The following is a 21,112-nucleotide window of genomic DNA, read 5'->3' on the forward strand; positions in this document are numbered from 1 at the left end:
TCATCTGAAACTAAGGGCTAGATGTATGAAGCTCCCGGGTTGCATTTCTTAAATAGCGAGTTTTAAGAAATCGCTGTTTGAGAAATGCAAAATGGGATGTATGGAAATTGCAATTCAGTATTAGCGATTTCTTAAAAATCACAATCTCTGTTAGCGAATTGCAATTAGGGAATGGGACTCCATTCATCCCTATGGGCCTGTAGGCCCATAGGTGCGAATGGTTTTGCGTTTTTGCATTTGCAAATTGCTGTTAGAAATTCGCAAATTAGGTAATGCAAATCCCAGGGTGAGGGGGCCTAAGGCCCCCTTTGATGCACCACATAAAAATATTTGTGGACATGTAAAGTGCGCACATACCCTAGGGGCATGTGTGCGCTACATGTCATTTTTACAAATGCATTATTAATGTATTTTTAAAAATTGCACATGCTTACCACCAAACTTCAATTTGTGGTAATTGCATTTCCTAAATGCCAAATTCGCATTTACGAAATGCATGATACATGTGCACTGGTAATCGCAAATAGGTATGCCCTATTTGCGATTACCTATTTAGGGAATCGCAATTTGCGATTCCCTAAATTGAGTCGCAATTTCAGGGAATCGCTATTTTAGCGATTCCTTGAAATTGCACTGCGAATGCCTTTCATACATTCTGAAAGGCATTCTTGCATTTGCAAACGGTTGGATTTTGCGATTCCCACCGTTTTTGAATGCAAAAAGCTTTGATACATCTGACCTCAAGTATCTTGGTTTCAACTGGTACTAATTGCTTCCTTTTAGGTCTCATCTCCTACACAGTGCATGCCCTATCTGTTACGATACGTATTATTAGCTTACAGTAGGCATAGAGCCTGCCCATTGCCTGCCATTGGTTGACTTGATTACCATTCATTTTCTTGCTTCTTATTTGTTAACTTGTGTGGGCTTTCCTTCATCGTTTTGTGTTTGTCTCTCCCCTGGAGCGTGGACACTTTACTCATGTCCTTACACTGCTCTTTTTTCATGCACCTCTTTTTTCTTTTTATTTAGGCACTCCACACGAGTGTTTATTTTTCAGCTAGTGTGTTATCCTTTCCATGCTGTTTTCTATCACCCCTTATTCCCTCTGAGATATGTTATCCCTTGTGTGCTGCCCTGCCCTCATTGCTTTTGCACACGTGCTTCTTCCCCTCCTAGCTCAACATTGCTCTCTTTCTTTCATCTGTTTGATTTTCTCCCCCACCCTTTATGTTGTTCTCTCATATGTCAGCTTGTTTCCACTGCCCTCAGTGTTGCTTCCATCTCACTAGCACCCTCGGTGTTGCTTTGGACAATGTGCTGCTTGCATGCCACCCTGCCTGTATTGTTCCCTCCACCTGCTTTCCCCCCATTTTGCTCACATGCCGCCAACTCATCTTGCTTCCACCAGATGTTTTTGAAAAAAGAAATGCTTTTGAACGTTTCTTCTTTTTGTTGATCTGTGTTGGATTGGCAAATTACAAAAAAGCTGCTGTTATTTTGATGTGCTAGGCTTTTTGTCTTATTTAGCCATACTGCACAGCATCAAGGGTGCTGTACTGCATGGCAAAGGGTATTGACAAACCAATAGGTCCCAAAGGCAAGAACTGTTGGCTTTGACAATGCTTGTTTGTTTTAGTGTATTGGGTTGGTAGCTGCCTAAGGGAGAGCTATTGCATCGGTCGGTCAGTGGGGCATTGACAGGAAGTTCAAGACCCTTCACAGTTTCTTCTTCACATAAAGGCCTACTTTCCTAGAAGTATGGGCCACTGACCTTAGATCATGCAAATCAATTCTTTGCAAGAAGATCCCGCATGGCTATGATTGAAACAGGAACTACTGGTTCCATGTGAAAGCAAGTGACTCATTTATTCCATTGTAGTCCTTGATGACAACAAGAGTGTTTGGCATCATTTTAACTCCATCCCTAATGTGCTTGGTGGTTTTCTGGGCAGCCCTGGCAGCTTGTATCCCCCGTTGCTCCCCCGATCCAGCTGTTGATGTACATGTTCAGTTTTGGTTTCATGACAAAGATGCGATCTCAGCGAGTTCTAGAGAGAACCTTCTCGCTTGAGACAGAGACTTGCATCTATACCTTTTCAGTCTTGACTGGCCTAGTGAAGGACGGTTTTGGGAGGCTGATCATTGGTGTCTTATACGCAGTGCCTAATAACAAGATCGGAAAGATAGAAGTAGTTGATAAAAGGGAGGGCAAGGGCTGTGATGAGAGTCTTGGGGCCTGGTTATGAGTCTGGCGGTCCATGGACCGCTGCCATATTATGACTGTGGCGGAGTCGCCACGGTCCGATTGCTGGCACTGCCTAGTTGCCACCAGCTGATGGCCTGGCAGTGCCATTGGTCTCAATCTGGCAGGGCAGCTCTGCTCTGGATTACGCCCTGCTTTTCCACCAGCCTTTGCATGGCGGTCCCACCACCATGCAAAGGCTGGCAGAAAAGGGGTGCTGAGGGCCCTAGGGCAGTGCATGGGCCCCCATGGACAGACCCGTCGTGCTTTTCACTGCCCGAATTATGGGCAGATTCAGAAAACTTCCACCTAAGAGACAGAGGATTATACAGTTTTTGCTGTCAGACTTAACCTGTAGAGGAGAAAGTGACAAACGTTTGTCGAAAATGACTCCCAGGTTTCTGACTGTTAGGGGGAGGTGGCTGGACAAGGGCCTAGTGATAGGGCCGGAGGTTCTGTTTTTTAGGGATAATGAGTAGGATCTCAGTGTTTGTGCCCTCCAGGGTTAACCAGCTGATCGCCATTAACTTTTGCACAGGCTGGTGGCAAGCGTGCAGTTCCCAAAACACATCTTACTGTATTTTTTCACACTTGTTCATGCGTGTATTATTACCGAAGACTTTCATTGCCCAGGTGCACAGCAGCCAGGAGTAAGCCCGAAAGCTGAATGAATGCGTGTCCTGATAAATCTTCCGTGGGGGAATTTGTGGATGGACAAGGAATCTTAAGCCTTGTGCAGCATTCATTGGGGAACCCAGGCTTGGCTTGCCTGAGCCATACTCCAAGGGTGGGTTATCCTGGCACTGGGCAGCACTCTGCTTCCCAACCCTCTCCCACCGCAGAGCCATTATGCTCCATTTTATCCGAAGACGTTTTAAAGAAATAGAGTGCAGACTAATGGTCAGCCTGTGGCTGCACTGACTGCCCTCATGACAATGATCTTGTCTAAGAAGCTTTAGATCCTTGCGTTTTATTTTGAAGCAGGCTGAGTTGTGATAGGTATAGTTTTCGTCAGTTGCCACATATTGCAGTAGGAAACCCCTCAGAACAAGCGGTTTTCTGTTTGCTATGGTAAACCTTTTTACAAAGTGCGAACGTGGTATATTATCAACATAAGTCTGGAATACGCATGCATTTACAATGTTATGTGTTCAGAAACGATCATTGATCCACTGTGCATGTAACAGTCACAACATGCATCCCTGGGCTCTTCACGGTCCGTCTGTAAGCAGCTGTACATGTGCTCCGTGCTGAATAAAAAGCACAGGATTTTACTACCTACAGGGCATATTTATTTCCTTTCAGCTGTGACCCTGCCAGTGATAGGGCAAAGGTTTGTGTTGCCTCGTCTGAATACTTTATTTAACCATACACATTACTTATTTTAAAATTTGTGAACATCTTATTCACTTTTTACAAAGTGTCTTAATGTAGATTAGCTCACAATTAAAATCCCTCAAGAGCACTTGCCCCAGCGCCCACTGAGCAGGTGCTGCACCCGCAGCCCTGAGTTCCGCCCTCAGGGACTATCTGTGGCCGCCCCTGTTCTCAGCCACTGGGCTTTCGCTGCCACTTGTCATCTGTGGCACATGCATATGCGTTAGGTCATGGGCAGTGCATTCATATCCGCTCTCACCTGTGGCCAAAACAAAGGAATTATATACATCAGATTTGGCACGGAGATAGAATTTTCCGGGAATCAAAGTTTCCGTGGCATGGTGTTAATCAGTTACGTATTTTGGGTAAGATTTGTTATAAAAAAATTACAGTTCTCAGTCCAGACAAGTCTGGATTCTGTGTATCTGAAGATATATCATTGGCACATGATTCTGATTCTGGGAGACAGTTTTTTTTTTGCTCTGTTACCTGTGTCAGATTGACAGTGCACCATTATTTTTTGCAAACTTTAGTCTCCCATGGAATTCGATGAGGCAAAACTAACACTCCTAGCATCCTTACCATCCTCGCCGCGCTGGCGGGGAGTGAGGTCACATACTGGAAGAGTGCATAATGCCCTCATCCACAGGGGAGGAAAATAAACATTTAATGGCTGATAATAATCGGATACCTTTTCTTTTATCCACAGATCTTCAGCTTCCATATGGTGACCATGATCACCCAGGAGCCGAGATATCATACCTCCTCCGCAGATCCTAGCCAGTGAAACTGCATGACAGCCATAGTACATATTAACTGCACTAGTTTTCCTGATCAATATTTCTCTGTAGTGTCCACAAATCCAATAGAAAGAGAAAAACAGCAAAAATTTAGTAAAAAAAAGTCTGTTAATGGTGAAGTTCAAACAAAGTATAAAAAAAATCAACATCAATGTTGTCATGTAACTTTGTCATTGGAGCCATGACCCTCCCACCGTCAATCCTCAAGCCTTGGTGTTTAGCAGACATAGTTATTCAAGAGGAAGCCTCAGTACATAAAGGGATGCTTGCAGGTTGCGGCTGTGGAGCAAAGTCATCTTGAGAAAATTACATTTAAGATTTTAAACTGGGCTAGGCTTACATTTAGTTGTACTTCACATGAACCCGAAGTGTGGAAAAATAAACCTCGTCCCTGCAGAGTAACTTTAGTCCAGGTTTCAATGAGAAGACCTCTCCCTTACAAATAACAGAGCAGCCAGCATTTTGGGTAAATTTGGCATCTCCCCTGATTGTCGGTGCCCCTTGAGTTTTATAACACGCTTCACTAAGAGCTAGATAAAATAATTTTCTTATGGCCATAAATACTGTGAAATAAATTATTTTGTTAGCTCATTTAAGATTAAGATATTGATGTGTCGCTTTATGTCAAAATATCATCACTATGAATACCCTAAACCTACAATTACATCTGTTTTGTCCCCACAGAACGAGTAGCAGCAGTGGGGGACTAACCATCACAAGCCTCCTGAAGGAGAAAGAGGGCTCTGAGGCTGCCAAGTTTACAACGGATGAACTGTGTCTGATCTGCAGCATCCTCAGCACTGCCGAGTACTGCTTGGCAACAACCCAACAGGTGAGAGTCTGAACTATAGAGGAACCCCCACAGAAGGACACCGCAGAGCATAATCATCACTATGGGGTCCCAACTCAGATCATTCGATGTGATCATACCAGATCCCTCAGCATCACTGACACTTGAGTGGATGTCCTCTAGCAGCTTAGACCCTTTGATTTTATTATTGCAGTTCTTTTATCAGCACCTGAGAGTTCCAAGTTAACATAGGATCTCCTCACCAATATACCCAATCAGACGATATGCTTCAGTGTCACAGTCATTTGAGCAAATCATTTCTGGCATTTTAGTCCTTTAACCTAGCAGCTCCTTCACTGTCATACAACTAAGAGTAAAATGTTATCTTGGGATTCCCCCCAGCACACACCTATGTGTATGACCTGTCTTACTGGAACACATCATGAGCGTGCTCATACATCTGAGTGCATGAAATCTATCCTAGTTAGCCCTCTGCTCACATTTGGGGGTTTGATACTATCAGTAGTAAGCTGGGTTGTCCAGAGGCACAAATTCCCCCACCACTGTGCAAAATTAGCTCCTAGTCAGCAAACACTGGTTCTCTGTGATAGCCTTGTCTGCCTATTAGTAGCACAGAACTGAGACGGAAGGCTGCTTGAGATAATGTTTGTTAAGCGTAAGAAGTACCAGCTGAGTAAATAAAAAAGTATTTTCTGATTAAAATAAGTGCACAACTACAAATAATGGTTCAGCCACTACAAAGTTATGGTGTTTTAAAATAACAGCTCAATTCACAAGGCTTCTCAATTCTGGCTTGACAGTCAATGAGAGTTCCTGTGTGATACTCACAAGTGGCCTCTGGAGGCTTTTTCCTACTCCAGTAATACAGCACGATTTCTGGATCCAGGCTTGCCCTTCCCGTCAATCAGACTGGAGGGACTGCACAATAGTCACCTTGGGTAGGCAGCCAGGGTTAGCAGCTTCAAAACATTCTGTTTTGAAGAGGTTCTGTGGGGGTATCTCTGGCCTGTTTCTCATTGAATGGCCGAGCCTCTCTGGGTTTTCTGAGTCTGCCTATGCCAGTAGGCGGTACCCCACTTTCTTAGTCATTAGTTCAGTTCTTGGTGTAGACACCTTCGCCTTGCCTTCCTCTGGAGAGTCCTGTTTCTAGATACAACTTATAGTGAGGGTGAGTTGGCTTTGCCTTTCACTTCCCAGTTCACACATAGAATGTTCCCAGGTCCATTGCCAGACCAGGTACATCTAGTCAACTTGTCTATTTCAGAAGAAGATTCTTTCAGATGCTCTGTTGTGTCCCTGGGAGCTACCAGGAGGTAAGTCCACCCTGATCCTTTCATTGATAAAAAATTACAGTTTCTGGTCAGGAGGGGCAGTGGACTCATTCCTACTCATAGTTCAGCAGTTTCTCGTCTGCTTCCAGGTCCTACATCATGCATGTTCATGGGACTATCATTCAGACTTCCTGCTGTGTTATGTCTCTTGGCTAAGCTTGGAGGCTCAACCTCCCACTGTCCTTCTGGTCAGGGAATCTGCAGCCCAGCCTTGTAGGTGACAGGCAGTGGAAGTATGCTTCTGTAAAATCCAAAGCTTCTGTATAAGTGACCATCAGTTGGCATTAGAGGTAATGACCTTATTCTGATTCATCACCCACGGTTTACTAGAATCTGATTGTGAGGTACGTGGTGTATTGTATGATGGGGCTGTGAAACCTCACGTGCAATACACTCACAGTACCAACTTGGGTCCAGTCAGGCTTTTCTGTAAAATCCTCTAGTTAAACCCTTGGTAGCTGTGGCTTCGAGCAGCAAGGCTTAAACAAAGTAACAAGCGTCAAGCATTTAGAAACACCAAAGCAACGAAATAATAAAGTCACACAACAAGAAATAAATCTGATACTAACTTATAAAATTAGATCATATTTTTAGAATTTTTAGACACCAAAATAATCCAAATCCTCTGGAGGGTTCTGTAGATATAGATTTTTAAGTAAATCATAAATCACTGCTCTGCATGCAAAATCCCAACAAGCATTGGTAAGTGGAAAGTTTGGAAACTTTGTAAAACTTTTATGTTTGACTGTGTTTGGCTATTCTGGCCCACTTTGGGTGACCAACTTCAGCAGGGGAGGTGGTCAAGGGGTCTAGTAAGGAGCTGTAGTACACTTACCTTGTCACCAAAGCAGTCTCAAGTCCAGTTCCTGGCTCCATGGGCAAACCACCATAAACTTTAACAAAGTGGTCCTGATGCAAAGGATACAGGATGTCTTTCTGGGGATACTTTGCAGTTTGCCATCCAGGTCTTTGACCACAGGGGTCAATGTCCCTCGAAGTCCTCTTTGGTTCCGCAGAAGTCGGGATGCCACTTGACTACTGGTGTCTGGTCAAAGCAAAACCAGTGGTTCCGTTTGTTGAAGTCTATACACTCTGACAACTCCCCGAGGTCCAGCAGACTCTGGTGCAACTTTTGAGCATCAGATCTTGATCTCCCTGGCTGCACGTTGGCGGTCAGTGGCAGTGAAGTGATTGTGGCTACTGACTAACAAGGATGGGCTTTCTCAGCGTTTTTGGCCTAGGTGTTGTAACAGAAAGTCAGCCAGCCGACTCTTGGAGTTCACCTTTATTGTCTGGGGCTCTGGAGTGACTTTTTCATGAGCCAGGCACAGTCCTGTCTTTGCTAGCCCAAGAATCAGCAGGTTCAGTCCAGCTGTTGGAGACTCTTTCCAGGTCCTGGGAACAGCAGGACTGTCCTTCCTCAATCCTCTCTCAAGTCCAGATGTGATATGAGGTCTGGGTGCCCAGGGAGCCATATTTATGGCCAGAAAGTGCCCTTGGATGATGCAGTGGTTACTAGCCAACGACCTACCAAGACTTTTCCCACCTGATGATATCTTCCTGCAATGTATGCATCTAGCTATCCCAGAGTGCACTGTTCTGCCCACTCCCAAGTTGAAAGAACCCTTCTCTTGGTGTGTGGAGCTTGGTAGCCCACCTTGGTGGTGTGGATACCTAAGGGCTACATACCCATGGGAAATAAACAGTTTGGCAACTCGTCTCCCATCTCTTTCCTCAACACCAACTCGTCTATCTGAACAAAAGAGCAGCCCCTCTCATGTGTGCCTACCATTGTTCCTTCAAGAGTGGCTTCTCCTTTGAAGCTCGCCTTTTAGGTGCACACCCTGTGTGGCATCCTGCCAAGAAGTGGTGATACCTCTCAAAAACGGCAAGTCTTTGTTGTTCTTTCTCCTGGAAGTCGTTCACACGTCTCCCCAGGAGGACAAAAGGCTGTCTTTGGACCATCATCTACCAATGGCCACTGAGAGCTTGGGCAACAGAGTGGAAACTTTCTAAAGTTGTCTTTTACTCAAAAGCTACATTAATTTCGAGTTGGGCATCAAGTTTATTTAATGTAACAATTATTTTGATACCTTTATGTACCAACTTTAGTAGCAGTGTTGTACAGCGTGTAACCCTGTGTACGCCAATGGGTCTACTAGGCTTGCCGCAGCTAAAAAGACAATGTAGTGTTTTTACCTTTAGGGCAATAAAAAGTATATGTCCTACTTTCTAATATTCAGCACCCAGCCTTAGAATACAATAGCCTGCGGTAGGGGTGACTTATATATTTCAAAAGGGAGGTCTGGTCTTTGCTATTAGTTTAAATGGCAAAGTTGAGTTAGCTGTTTGAAAACTACTGTGCCAATCAGACGTGGCAGGTTAGGAGACATGTTTGAATTTACTCAGAGTGCCACAATAAGTGCAGCAGCCATAAAGAACAACTTAACTGACAGGCCCTGGGTACCCATGGTACCATATCCTAGGCACTTATAAGTAAGTTATGCCAATTGGTTATAAGCCAATCAAACATTAAACTTTTAAGGGTCAGCGCATTGACAGTGAGGTCTGGTTAGTAGGCCTCGGTGCACTCTGAGTTGAAAAGCCAGCAGCATCAGTCCAAACTGTTGGGGTGATTATGCAAAATGAGGTATTTCCTTACACTGATTTATGGTGAAAATCCTATCTGGTAGTGACTTCTAACCAAAGATTCCTTACCTTGGAATTATCCCCAAGTGTCAGACTGCATCTGGAATTTGTTCATGAGCAGTATCTTGCACGCCTACCAGTACATGGCGTCGCTCAGCTCCACATGGCGTTGTGCGGTGCCTATATAGGCGCCACTCCTGCATGCTGACATCAGTTCTTTTCTTTACATGCCAGTCAGCACAGATCTGGAGAGAGCTACCCACAATCATTTTTTGACTGATGTTTTTTTACTTTTAGTCAAAGTTTTTTTAGATCTTTGTCCTGGTGCGGCAGGGGTGTCCACGAGACAAGTCAATTTCAACCTTTGTATTGCCTGTCACTGACATATGAGTCACTTTTGGGGTGGTGCAGCCCTCTTGGAGAGTTGGAGATCAGAGGCTTCTCATGTCCGGCATAATCCGGACTCCACATCAACCTACGGGCAATCCGGCTGGCATTGAAAGCCTTCCTACCCTCCTAATGGGAAGGCTAGTGCGGGAGTTCACAGACAACACCACTGCTATGTGGTACTGCAACAAACAGGGCAGTGTAGGATCGTGTACCCTTTGTCAAGAGGCCCTGCATCACTGGACATGGTTGGAATATCTGGGCATTCACCTGATGGCTTAGCGTCTGATGGGCTCCATCCAGAGGTGGTGCAAAGCCTATTTCAGCGGTGCGAAGAGCCTTGGTTAGATCTGTTCACCACCGCAAAGGGTGCGCAATGTCAGCACTACTTCGTGCTGGAGTTTCCAAAGCGGCTCTGTCTCGGAGACACTTTTTGTCTTGAGTGGAGCTCAGGCCTCCTCCATGTCTTTCTAACAATACTACTCCTACCCAGAGTTCTTGAGAAGATCAGGAACAACTGGGCCCAAGTCATTCTTGTGGCTCCAACCTGGGCTCAGAGAGTTTGGTCTCCTGAGCTGTTAAGCATGGCCACTGGTCCTCTATTCAGGCTGCCTCTTTGGCAGGGTCTTTTGTTGCAGCAGTAGGGGAGGGATCGGTGCCTGAAGCTACTCCGCCTTCGTGTGTGGAGCTTGAGTAGCAGCAGTTGACATTTTTGGCCTTCTGCCTGATGTCTGCAGTATTATCTTGGCTGCCAGGCTTCCCTCCACCAAATAGGTATACACCTGCCATTGACGCCAGTCTGTGGCATGGTGTACAGAAAAGCAAGTTGACCTTCTTTCTGCCCCTCTTTCCCAGGTCCTTCTATTTATTCTTTCTCGTGCCTAGCAGAGCTTTGCTTTGGGCACTTTAATTTCTGATGTGCGCTCCCTTTGAGCCTCTACACAACTATCCCCTCAGGCTCCATACCATCAAGGCAGCCTCCCTAGTGGCAATACAATTTGCTGAAAGGCATAGCTGACAAAGCCAGTGAACACCAGGCTTTGTAAGCTATGCCTTTGCACCTCACCATCTTCCCAGACAAGCTGGTTCTTCGCACCAAATCTTCCTTTCTGACGAAGGTTGTCACTCCCTTTCATGTAGGCCAGTCCATCACCCTGCCTACCTTTTATACTCTGCTGCTTCCCTCTGTGGAAGAAGAGCGACTCCATTGACTGGACCCAAAAAGAGCATTGTTGTTCTATCTTGGCCCAATGAAAGAGTTCCGGGTGGACGACCAACTCTTTGTGGGGTGTGTGGGAGTTGTGCAGAAATGAACCATCTCCCGATCAATCGTGCTCTGCATTAAAATCTTCTGCACTCTGGCCAAGAAGCACCCAACTGAGGGTGTGCATGCTGATTCCACTAGAGCTAAAGCTGCAACTACCATGTTATCTTGCTGAGTTACAGTAATGGACATCTGCCATGCAGCAACATGGGCTTCTCTACACGCATTCACCAAGCACTTGTCCCTGGACAGTCAGGTCAGTCAAGATGGGTGCTTTGCCCATTCAGCCTGGTAGGACTTAGTGTAAAATCATTTTGCAGACCCACCTCTGGGGATGGTATTGCTTGGGTATCTTTTCAAAGGTAAGGAGTCTGCAGCTAGAAGTCTCTATCAGATGAGCAAGTTACCTACCTTTAGTAATGCCTTATCTGGTGGAAGCTCTACCTAGCCGCAGATTCCTTACCGACCCACCCATCTTCCCCGCTCTGTGAACAGGTTTCTAGGGTCAAGCTGTTTCCCTTTCAGGGCCCTAGTTTTCCACATAAGTAGTCAGTGTTCTTCATGGCACCGCACTCCTGCTATGGAAAGTCAAGAAAAGAAATTGACATCAGCACACTGGGTTGGTGCCTATGTAGCCACCGAGCACGTCATTTACGGTGGGGTCAACGCCATGCGGAGTTGAACAACGTCACCTAACGGCGCGTAGGGGTAGTCCTCACAAAACATTTCTGGATCCAGTTTGACGTGTGGGGATAATTCTAAGGTAAGGAATCTGCGGCTAGATAATCTACCAGATGAGGCATTACCAAAGGGAAGTATCTTGTTTGTTAAGCAAGTTGTCAGTTGGAGGTTATCAAAGCATTACACTAGGATCTTAGAAAAAAATGGGCTTCCCTTGCATAACCGGTTAACATTAATTCCATCCTATGAAAAACCATGGCTGGTATCACTCAAACTGGTGTTGAAACGGTTGATCTTAGATTTCCTTGAAAGAATAGGCCAAAACGATATTATTCTCCATGGCCCTTGAAGAGTCACTGTAAGAATGTGTCTAGGCCCACCAGTGCACTTCCTAGTAGAGTGGCTGTCACCCCCATCTCCAGCTATAAACTGCTGACCCCTGTGAGGAAGTAGAAAGCTAATCAGCCCTTCAGCAACTCCCTCATACAAAGAACGGGCAGGTGGTGCACCAGCAGCTGAGACACTAAATACAATGAAACTACATGCCATAAAGAAAACACATCGACCTAGAGACCAATTAGTGGTTTCTCAATGCGCACAGTGAAAATACAAGCAGTATCTAATGGAGCAAAAGGAAGAGAACTGTGCGAAAAGGCGGATTTTGTATACTAGACTCTACATCACAGATACTTGAGCAAATGACTTCTGTTAAAACTTAGAGCCAAGCGATTGTATGAAATAACAGGAGCGTCTTCAAGATCACTCACTGGAGATTACAACAGCCTTGTAGTGAATTAGAGGAGTTTCTCAGGCCCCTGCAGCCCCTGCACCTAAGAGGGGTTCCCAATCCTTTAGAGGGGCCCCCACTCTTCAGGGGGACCTTATTGAGCCCAAGACCACTGAATATCTGTGCGATCCGGGAGGCTCTTGGGTCCCTCATTTCATTCTGCAGGGAGGGCGGTGAGCAGGACTCATTTTGCTTTAAACCACTGTACTGAGTTCGTTAGTACCACAGAATTTAATTGTATGACCACAGTCTTCTTAGACCTTCAGTTCATGCAAGTGTATCATGGTATCAGAGGAGCGTCCTCTGAATCACACATTTAGAGATTATGAAATTACTGTATGGTACCCTCAGTGGTGTACCTCAGTATGCGACGTCAGTCACATGAACACATTTGCTGAACTGTCTCCTGTAGTTGTGCCAACAGCACACCTAAGTTAAAAGAAGGTCACATAGGTGTGTGATCACAGAGAAAAGTGTATTCTTCCGGTAAAGGGGCAGAGAGGTAATTTCAGGTCTGATGAATCACAATCTGCACTTGTTCCTAGAAACTTTTATCTTAGTCTCACATTACGAACCAGGAGAGACTATTGATCTGTGATTATCTAGTTGTTATGCTTCGTTTGCTGGGGTCATTTCATTCCTGCTGGTAACATTGGTACACTAGCAAACCACTGTCATGGTATGCCTTGATTGGCCATCTCCCAGCACCAGTGCATGCACTGACACACACACATCTTCTTTGTATGAAAAAGATCTGCATGTAAGACATGTGTTCGATGCTTTGACAAAAACACTTCTTTAGCAGTTCAATGTATAGCTAAACATGTAGGTAGAGGTTCTATTGTGTAGATCTATCAGGTGTTGCATCTAATATTTAGTGATATTTTTGTTTGTATTGAGCTATGAAAGCAAGATATGACTTCAGGGCTCATTTGATTACCTTTTGTTTGTATCCTCAAACTAATGAACCAATTATTTGTTCTCCTTTTGACCCCCGGTAGCTTGAAGAGAAACTGAAGGAAAAAGTGGACGTTACACTGATGGAAAGAATCAATCTGACTGGAGAAATGGACACCTTTAGCACGTAAGCTTGATGGCCTGCTCCTAGTATCACCAGGGAGGGTTCCAGTGTGCTATCTCCTGGGTTAGGACAATGATCACATTAGATGTGACTGGGGCTCAATCCCTGTCATCAATTTCTATGAGTGACCAGCAGTATTGCTCAGCGAGTTAAATGCTCAATGCTTATATCTGCTATTGGAGAGAAGTAATACATTCACATCTGGAAAGGACAACATAGCCTTCCATCCTGCAGAGGCCAGTACATTGAATACCATTAACTTGGTTAATAGCATCACCTGTTACTTACACCACTTAGAAATGTCAGAAGTTTAGTATAAAGCGTTATAATTAAGTTATGTCCCTATAAGCTTGACATTTCTTGAGGTTGCATCTGGGCACTATTGTAAGCTTTCCCACTCACCAGGATACTATGGGAAATTCAGTGGCTTAATTGCTTCCTTTGGAACTGCGATACCTGTATTCTAATTCCCAGCTTTTCCACTTGACCAATATTGTGGGCTCTGGAAACATAGAGACGTTTCATGCAACTCATGTTCCTTATCTGCAAAAATAAGAAACTTTTATAACCATGCTGAACAACACCACTATGTGCTTGATTAAACACCTGCACCTTCTCTTTATTCTGGAAGCTTGTGGTGCTGAGGTATGGACGGTTTTTCACTCACTCTCTACTGGAGAGGAGCCAAGAGGTTCCTTAAGTTAAAATTATCTCCCACCTTGGTAATATTACAGAGAGAAAACCTTCCTACCTCATTTCACTCATTACACAAACTGGGTACCTGCTCACATTCTGGTGACTATACTAGAGAGCAATCCGTCAAAGTGTAGGTCAGTATAGTGGGGGATGTCTGTTGCTTGATGGATGGATGAATGTGTGGTTGTATGGAACTTGCAGTCCTGGCAGAGAGTCCTGGCAAATCTTCCATCATGTCTTTTGGATACAGAACTTTCTTCAAAAGTAGGATCCACAGCATGTTGTAGTACATATGTAGTACTACTTACTGTGAAATTCCATTCACAAAACTATGGGTTAAGATCTGTGCATCTGCCTTTTCTCTTGTTGTGAGAGATTCCTCCTCACCCCCACTGCTAAATAAAGGAGGGATACGCGGGACTGGTGATGAAATGGAAAACATTTACTCAAAATAGGTGAGGTTGTAGGACAATTAGACAGTGGCTTGGAAGAGACCTTCCGCAGCCCTAATGGTGTCAAAACAGGCTTAAATGTATTCCAACCACACCTTGGAATAAGTCAAGCACCACACATCGCCAACCACTGGTACTGCAACACATTCCCACTGGAAACAGTGGAGGTGAGGAATTAAACTTACAGCCTATAGGAAATAATGTTCGATTAAGTAGATTAGTTCTACCTTTAAATAATATATGTTTGAAGCATGAGACACATGCTTTGAATAGTCCTGCCATCTGATATTGGGCCCAGATGCTTGCAACTTTTTCTTCTTCTAATAAAAAGTCTCAAATCACAAGACTTGTTGTGATTCCTACCATGGTCCACGGTGCACCTCTACAGTGGCTCCACCTCAGAATCTTTTCTTCTGTCATTGGGTTTGGATGTTTAAGTGCTTGCTCTGGCACTGACGCATTCCTCACTGGATTCTTTGGAGGCAGACCGTCAGACTTTAAGAAAAACAGTGCACTTCTCGCGCCCATCAGGAGAGCTTCTTCATGATGCTTGAGCTCTTTTGTCTTAACGCACTGAAGATCCTCAAAACACTACAACTGGGGAATCCTGTTCGATGATGACCATCGACATCTGACTACAGAAAAAGGACATGGAACACACACTCTTTAAATTTTGTCTAACATGAGCTGTTAGCATGTCGTACACAATTGTTACCTGTCTCAGAAGCACAAAACCTCCTGCAACCCCTGTTGTGCTTTCTGGTGCTAAAAGACACTCCAGTACTATAGGGAGAGGCACTGGACACATCATAAAGTGCAGCACCAGGCACTGCATGAGAGACCCCCGACATTTTCGGGTCAGAACATCTCCTTGAGCATGAGGAGGAGCAAGCAGGCCTTTCAGCCATTCCAGCCTTCCAGGTGGGGAAAAGCATGAGCGAAGAACACCAGAGGCTTCTGACATCGAGGAAGAAGGCATGGAGCAACCACAAATGAAGACAACTCCCACAGCCTTAGTGGTGTTGTAGGCGCAAATGGGTCTGACGCAACCTTGCTTCAGAAAGTGCCCCTTGACTGAGGCAGAGCACCATTCCTGCAGGAGTTGAGCCTCGAGTCATGCTTCAAGAGTCACTGATCGGGGGTTCTGGCACTGACAGCGGGTACATCAAAGTCTGGAGCACCTTTTTCTAAGCCAAGCAAGTTGCTGCCAAAGGCTGTCGATTCACATCAGCCATCTGCCTCTTACACATTAAGCCACTGAGCAGCCACCTTCAGAGCTAATGTTGACAGTGATAGCACAGCCTGGATAGCTTCGGGGCTGGCACCCTTGATGCCGAGGTCAGATATCACAGAGGTGTCCATCAGCTGCCTGTGATCCTCAACGGCAGGAAAATAAAATATCATTCATCCTTCAGTGGGAAGATCATAACTAAGTCTACAAAGCCTTCACCTTTCAGCATTCCGAAAAAAATTAGGCAAGATTGTGAGGAGGTGCACTTCAAGCCCCCTTCCCCACTCTTTCTACCACCAAAAGGAAGGAATAAAGACATGACATGAGTCCACCACCACTCCCACCTGTCCCGAGGTACTTTACCCAACTACCATCTGTAGGAGGCTGGCCTGGTTTGTAGTGGGTACCAAAGGTACTTACACCTTATACCAGGTCCACTTATCCCTTACTAGTGAAATGTATTCAGCGTCTAGAATCCAGGATGTCTAGATGTAGCTGTAGGCAGAGCAGCCACGGCTGAACTAGGAGTCATGCAAAGCTCCTGCAATACCACTGTAGTCACACAGTACTGACTCATATGAAAGACAATACTCCGTGGTAGAAAAATAAAGTTACTTTATTTTAGTCACAAAATGCCAGAAATACTTTGGAGACTATACTCCCTTAGGAGGTAAGTAAATTACACAATATATACACTAGCAACCAAAAACAGGTAAGAACACAGTAGGAAAACAGTGCCAATATTGGGCCTGGGGGGAACACGAACCATATACTAAAATAGTGGAACGCAAAAGTCCGTCTTGCCGCAAGGCAAGTGTAGTGTGTAGAGAGGCACTGGGAGTGTAAGACAACACCGAAAGTAAGTAATGTACCTCACCCCAGAGCCCAGGAAAGCAGGAGTAAAAGACAGCAAGTTTCCCAAAACACACTAGAAGTCGTGATAGAAGATAATGCAAGAACCAGAAGAGACTGCAAGTTACCAACAATGGATTCTTGGACCTGAAGACCTGTGGAAGTAGGAGACCAGGTCCAAGAAGCACCGAAGTGTCTAGGGAGAACAGGAGCCCCTGTTAACCCGGATGAAGGTGCAAAAGAAGAACCACCGGTGAGAAGACAAAGTCAGTATTACACCAAAGAAGACAGATGCGGGTTCCTGGTTGGTGCAGAAGATGTCCTACGCCGGATGGATGAATGCAGTCTGGTTTGCGTCACTGGATTCCGCCAACAAGTCTTGGCACTTGCAAAGCTTGCGGTTAGCGGAAAATGGTGCTGCCCGGGACCAGGAGGGACCTGGTGGTCTCTAAAGAGGAGGGGGAGACAGAGGGGGCGCTCAGCAACTCAGAGAGCCCTCAGAAGACCAGGCAGCGCGCATAGGAGTCCCACAGCACGGGGACAAAAGAGGTGCAAATGGAGGCCCACGCCACAGGAGAACCACTCAGGAAGCTGTGTACGCAGGGTGGAGTGCTGGGGGCCTAAACTGTGCTGTGCACGAAGAACTTCTTGGAAGGTCACGCACAAGCCTTGGCAACTGCAAGTCACGCGTGTACGGGGGTACTGTCTTGCGTGGGGAGGCAAGCCCTTACCTCCATCAAAGGTTGACAGCTGGACATTTGGACTGCCGGAGTCACTTTAGTCCACCACCCATGTCACTGGATCCACACCTGTTGTCTGGAGAGGGGACCCAAGACATCGGTCGTTGCTGCAGAGAGGTGCCTGCTGAAGCAGGGAAGTGACTCCGTCAGTCCATGGGAGATTCCTTTGGTTCTTCTAGTGCAGGCTGAAGACAGGCAGTCCTCTGAGGATGCTCGACCTGGAAACTGTGCAGTTGCTGGCAGGAGCTGAAGATACAATGTTGCAGAAGTCGTCTTAGCTTCTTTGTTGCAGTTTTGTAAAATTCCTGGAGCAGTCAACTGTTGATGCGTTGGAAGAAGATGAAGTAAAGGATGCAGAGTCTTGCAATCTGAATCTGAAGAAACACCCAGAGGAGACACCCTATATAGATAGCCCTGGGGGGGGGGGGGATTAGTCACCTAACCAGATAAGCACCTATCAGGAAGAGTCTCTGATGTCACCTGCTGGCACTGGCCACTCAGATGCTCCCAGAGTGCCCCACCACCTTGGAATCCAAGATGGCAAAACCCAGGGACACTCTGGAGGAGCTCTGGGCACCACTCTTGGGGTGGTGATGGACAGGGGAATGGTATCTCCCCTTTCCTTTGTCCAGTTTCGTGCCAGAGCAGGGACTGGGGGTCCCTGAACCGGTGTAGACTGGATTATGCAAGTAGGGCACCATCTGGTTCCTTCAAAGCATTTCCAGAGGCTCTGGGAGGATACCCCTCCCATGCCTGTAACACCTATGTCCAAAGGGAGAGGGTGCACACTTAAAATGGTGTCGCCGCACTCACGAAGTCCAGGAAGATGAGCCTGGACGACGTGGGTACTTTGCACCCAGCCTTCAGGGTTGGAAGACCTGATATATAGGTGACTTATGAGTGACCTGGTGCAGTAAATATGGATGTAAAATCGTGCATGCACTATCTGTGAAATTGTGCATGCACTATTTCACACAGGCTGCAATGGCAGTACTGTAGAAGCCATTGTATGGGCTTCTTATGGGTGGCAAAAGAAATGCTGCAGCCCATAAGGATCCCCCGGAACCCCAATGCCATGGGTACCTAAGTACCATATACTAGGGACTTATAAGGGGGGGACTAGTATGCCAATTTGGAGTGAAATACTGAGTTACCAATATGTCATGACAAATTTAGAAACTGAGTGAGCATAAGCACTGGGGTCCTGATTAGCAGGACTCCAGTAACAATTTAGAAAACAGTGAAACACACTGACAAGCAGGCCATAAACCATAAGCACTGGGGTCCTGACTAGCAGGATCCCAGTGACAGTCAAAAACACACTGACATCGGGCAGAAATTGGGGGTAACATGCCAAAAAGGGGGTTATTTCCTACACTGCCTCCACACCCCCATAACCCCCCCCCCCCCCCCCCCGTAATCCTTCGCAGTCTCGACATCCCCCACAGGAATCTGGGCATTCTCTGTGAGATCCTAGCAGTCCATACTACTCTCAGGGCCTATATGGTGAGCCATTTGTTCCTGGAGATAGGGGTGACACCTGGGAGGACCACCAGTTTGATCCTCCTGATGATCCAGCTGTAGATCCTTATCCATCCTAAGCCTCTTTGCTTGATTATCCCACCAACTATCATGCAGTGATACCAAGAATCGCACAGCACCAGGCCTAAACATGCATGTGGTGCAAGACAAAGATGATTTCCAGGTGGAAACACTGTCCAAGATAGAAAGGATGATACAATACCTTACCAAGTTGTGGGGTATGCTAAGGACAGCCACTTACAACTTTAAGGTGCCAGTAAAGGTAAAAGTTGTCAATCTTAGGGTAGAAAAACGTTTACGGTATCCCTTGCTGACTCAGACTACATCCGAGGTCAGGTGCCACCCAATTGCCTTGTAATGCATACTGCACACAAAGTAGCTTTGGCATGTGTAACACACAGCCACCTGAAAAAGAGAGCAAGCGAATCAGCACTGCCGCCAAGTGTGTGACGACTGGGCCGGCAACAACTGGTACATTGCCAGTTCCTTAGGCCTCCTCTCCAGCTACAATGCCCATCATTGGGAAGAGATTGGGAGATTATCAAGATTCTCCCACAGACACACAGAAAGAGGGGACAGGAATATGTGGCAGATATCAAGGTTATTAGCAGTGCTAATGTCCTTGCCCTCTGTGGATACTGCATCCTGGGGTGTTAGTGCCAGCACAATTTTCTCCAAACCTCCTTATGATGATGAGCATCTCTTTTTGATGGCAGGTTGATTGGTTGCTCAAAAATATCAAAAAGGACACAGACACTGCAAAGTCCATGGGTGCACCCCAGCCCCTAGATCCAACCTTCGTAGTAGCCAAGCCAGACATGGCGCAAAAGCTGCAGCTTCAGACCATAGGCAGTCCTAACAGTACCAGTAACAGTACTTTCAGAGCATTCAACATGCCATAACCTTCACCTGGAGTGGCTACATGGGCTGAAGGATATGGCTGAAGCAGGTGTGGCTCCAACCGGGTGCTTCAGCCATGAATAGAAACTCCCCTTTCCTCCAGCACCCCCTTCCATATCGCACATCACCTGTCAGGAGAATACTATGGCTCTTACTTCTCTAGTAGGAGGTAATGACCTCAGACTAGGAGATACTCTGTCATAAATTCAGAAGATGCCACCACATATCCCACTGCACTGCAATGTCAGCTGCAAACACCTTTGGCTGCTGAAGAAAGACATGAAGATGTTCCTTGCCGAAGGTGCCATTGAGCGGGTGCTCTGACATAAGTGCTGCAAAGGAATGTACTCCCTTGACATCCTGATTTTTAAAAAGGATGGCTCCCTATGTAACAAAACTTAAGCAGGCCCCCAGCAAAGTACATGGAAGGGGCACCATCATCCCCAGACCCAGTCATGGGCCTGACACCCATGCATAGCATACTGTGCTGAAGTGGCCCCCTGGAGTTCAAGGCCCTCTCCCCCACACTGCGGGGTCTAATGTTACGCCACTGTTCCCTCAGACCCATCCTGGATCTAAGTCCTGTCAACTAGCAAATCCTTTTTGAACATTTCTGTTGGAAATGTCCCTTTTTGCAGGGTTATCCTCACACGTTTTGCCTCTGACCTCCTTTTTTTGATTGTGTGCTGCGTTTCGTTTTTGCTAGTTTTAGAACTTTGGGACCAATCATCGCTGACCAATGCTAAAGTGCAATTGCTCCCTGTCTAAACTGTATTAGTGATTGATTGGTTTATCTATGATTTGCATATTTAATTTACTAGTAAGTCCCTAGTAAAGTGCACTATGAGTGCCCAGGTCCTGTAAATCAAATGCTACTAGTAGGCCTGCAGCACTGATTGTGCCACCCACATGTGTTGCCCTGTAAACAATTGTTTACAGGGCAACATGCAGTGTCTGAGTGTGAAGTTTTAACCTGTCATTTCATCCTGGCAGGGAGACCCATTTGCCAGTCCCACACTTCCCTTTTACTACATGTAAGTCACCCCTAAAGTAGGCCCAAGGCAGCCCCATGGGCAGGGTGCAGTGTATTTTAAAGGGGTATAGTGCATTTTAAAGGTAGGACATGTACTGATGTGTTTGTGTGTTTTCCATATTCTTACAGTGAAATATTGCTAAATTTGTTTTGCACTATTGCAAGACCTATCTCTCCCAAAGGGTAACATGGGGATTGCCTTGAAATACCTTTTATGTGTAAATTGCAATTGGGAGCAGATAGAGATATTTAG

The 21,112-nt window shown here is 45.8% G+C and overlaps 1 protein-coding gene across 1 annotated transcript in view; it reads left to right on the forward strand.

Moving 5' to 3' along the window:
* The window catches only part of VPS53 (VPS53 subunit of GARP complex), a 693,920-nt gene that overhangs the window by 500,767 nt on the left and 172,041 nt on the right, over window positions 1–21,112 (forward strand). The window contains exons 15-16 of the mRNA XM_069226380.1: window positions 5,107–5,254; window positions 13,334–13,416. Coding sequence (XP_069082481.1) covers window positions 5,107–5,254; window positions 13,334–13,416 — 231 coding nt within the window. The remainder of the gene's footprint in view (window positions 1–5,106; window positions 5,255–13,333; window positions 13,417–21,112) is intronic.

The sequence above is a fragment of the Pleurodeles waltl genome, chromosome 3_1 (assembly GCF_031143425.1).
Source record: "Pleurodeles waltl isolate 20211129_DDA chromosome 3_1, aPleWal1.hap1.20221129, whole genome shotgun sequence".
In the NCBI taxonomy this organism is placed as follows: Eukaryota; Metazoa; Chordata; class Amphibia; order Caudata; family Salamandridae; genus Pleurodeles; species Pleurodeles waltl.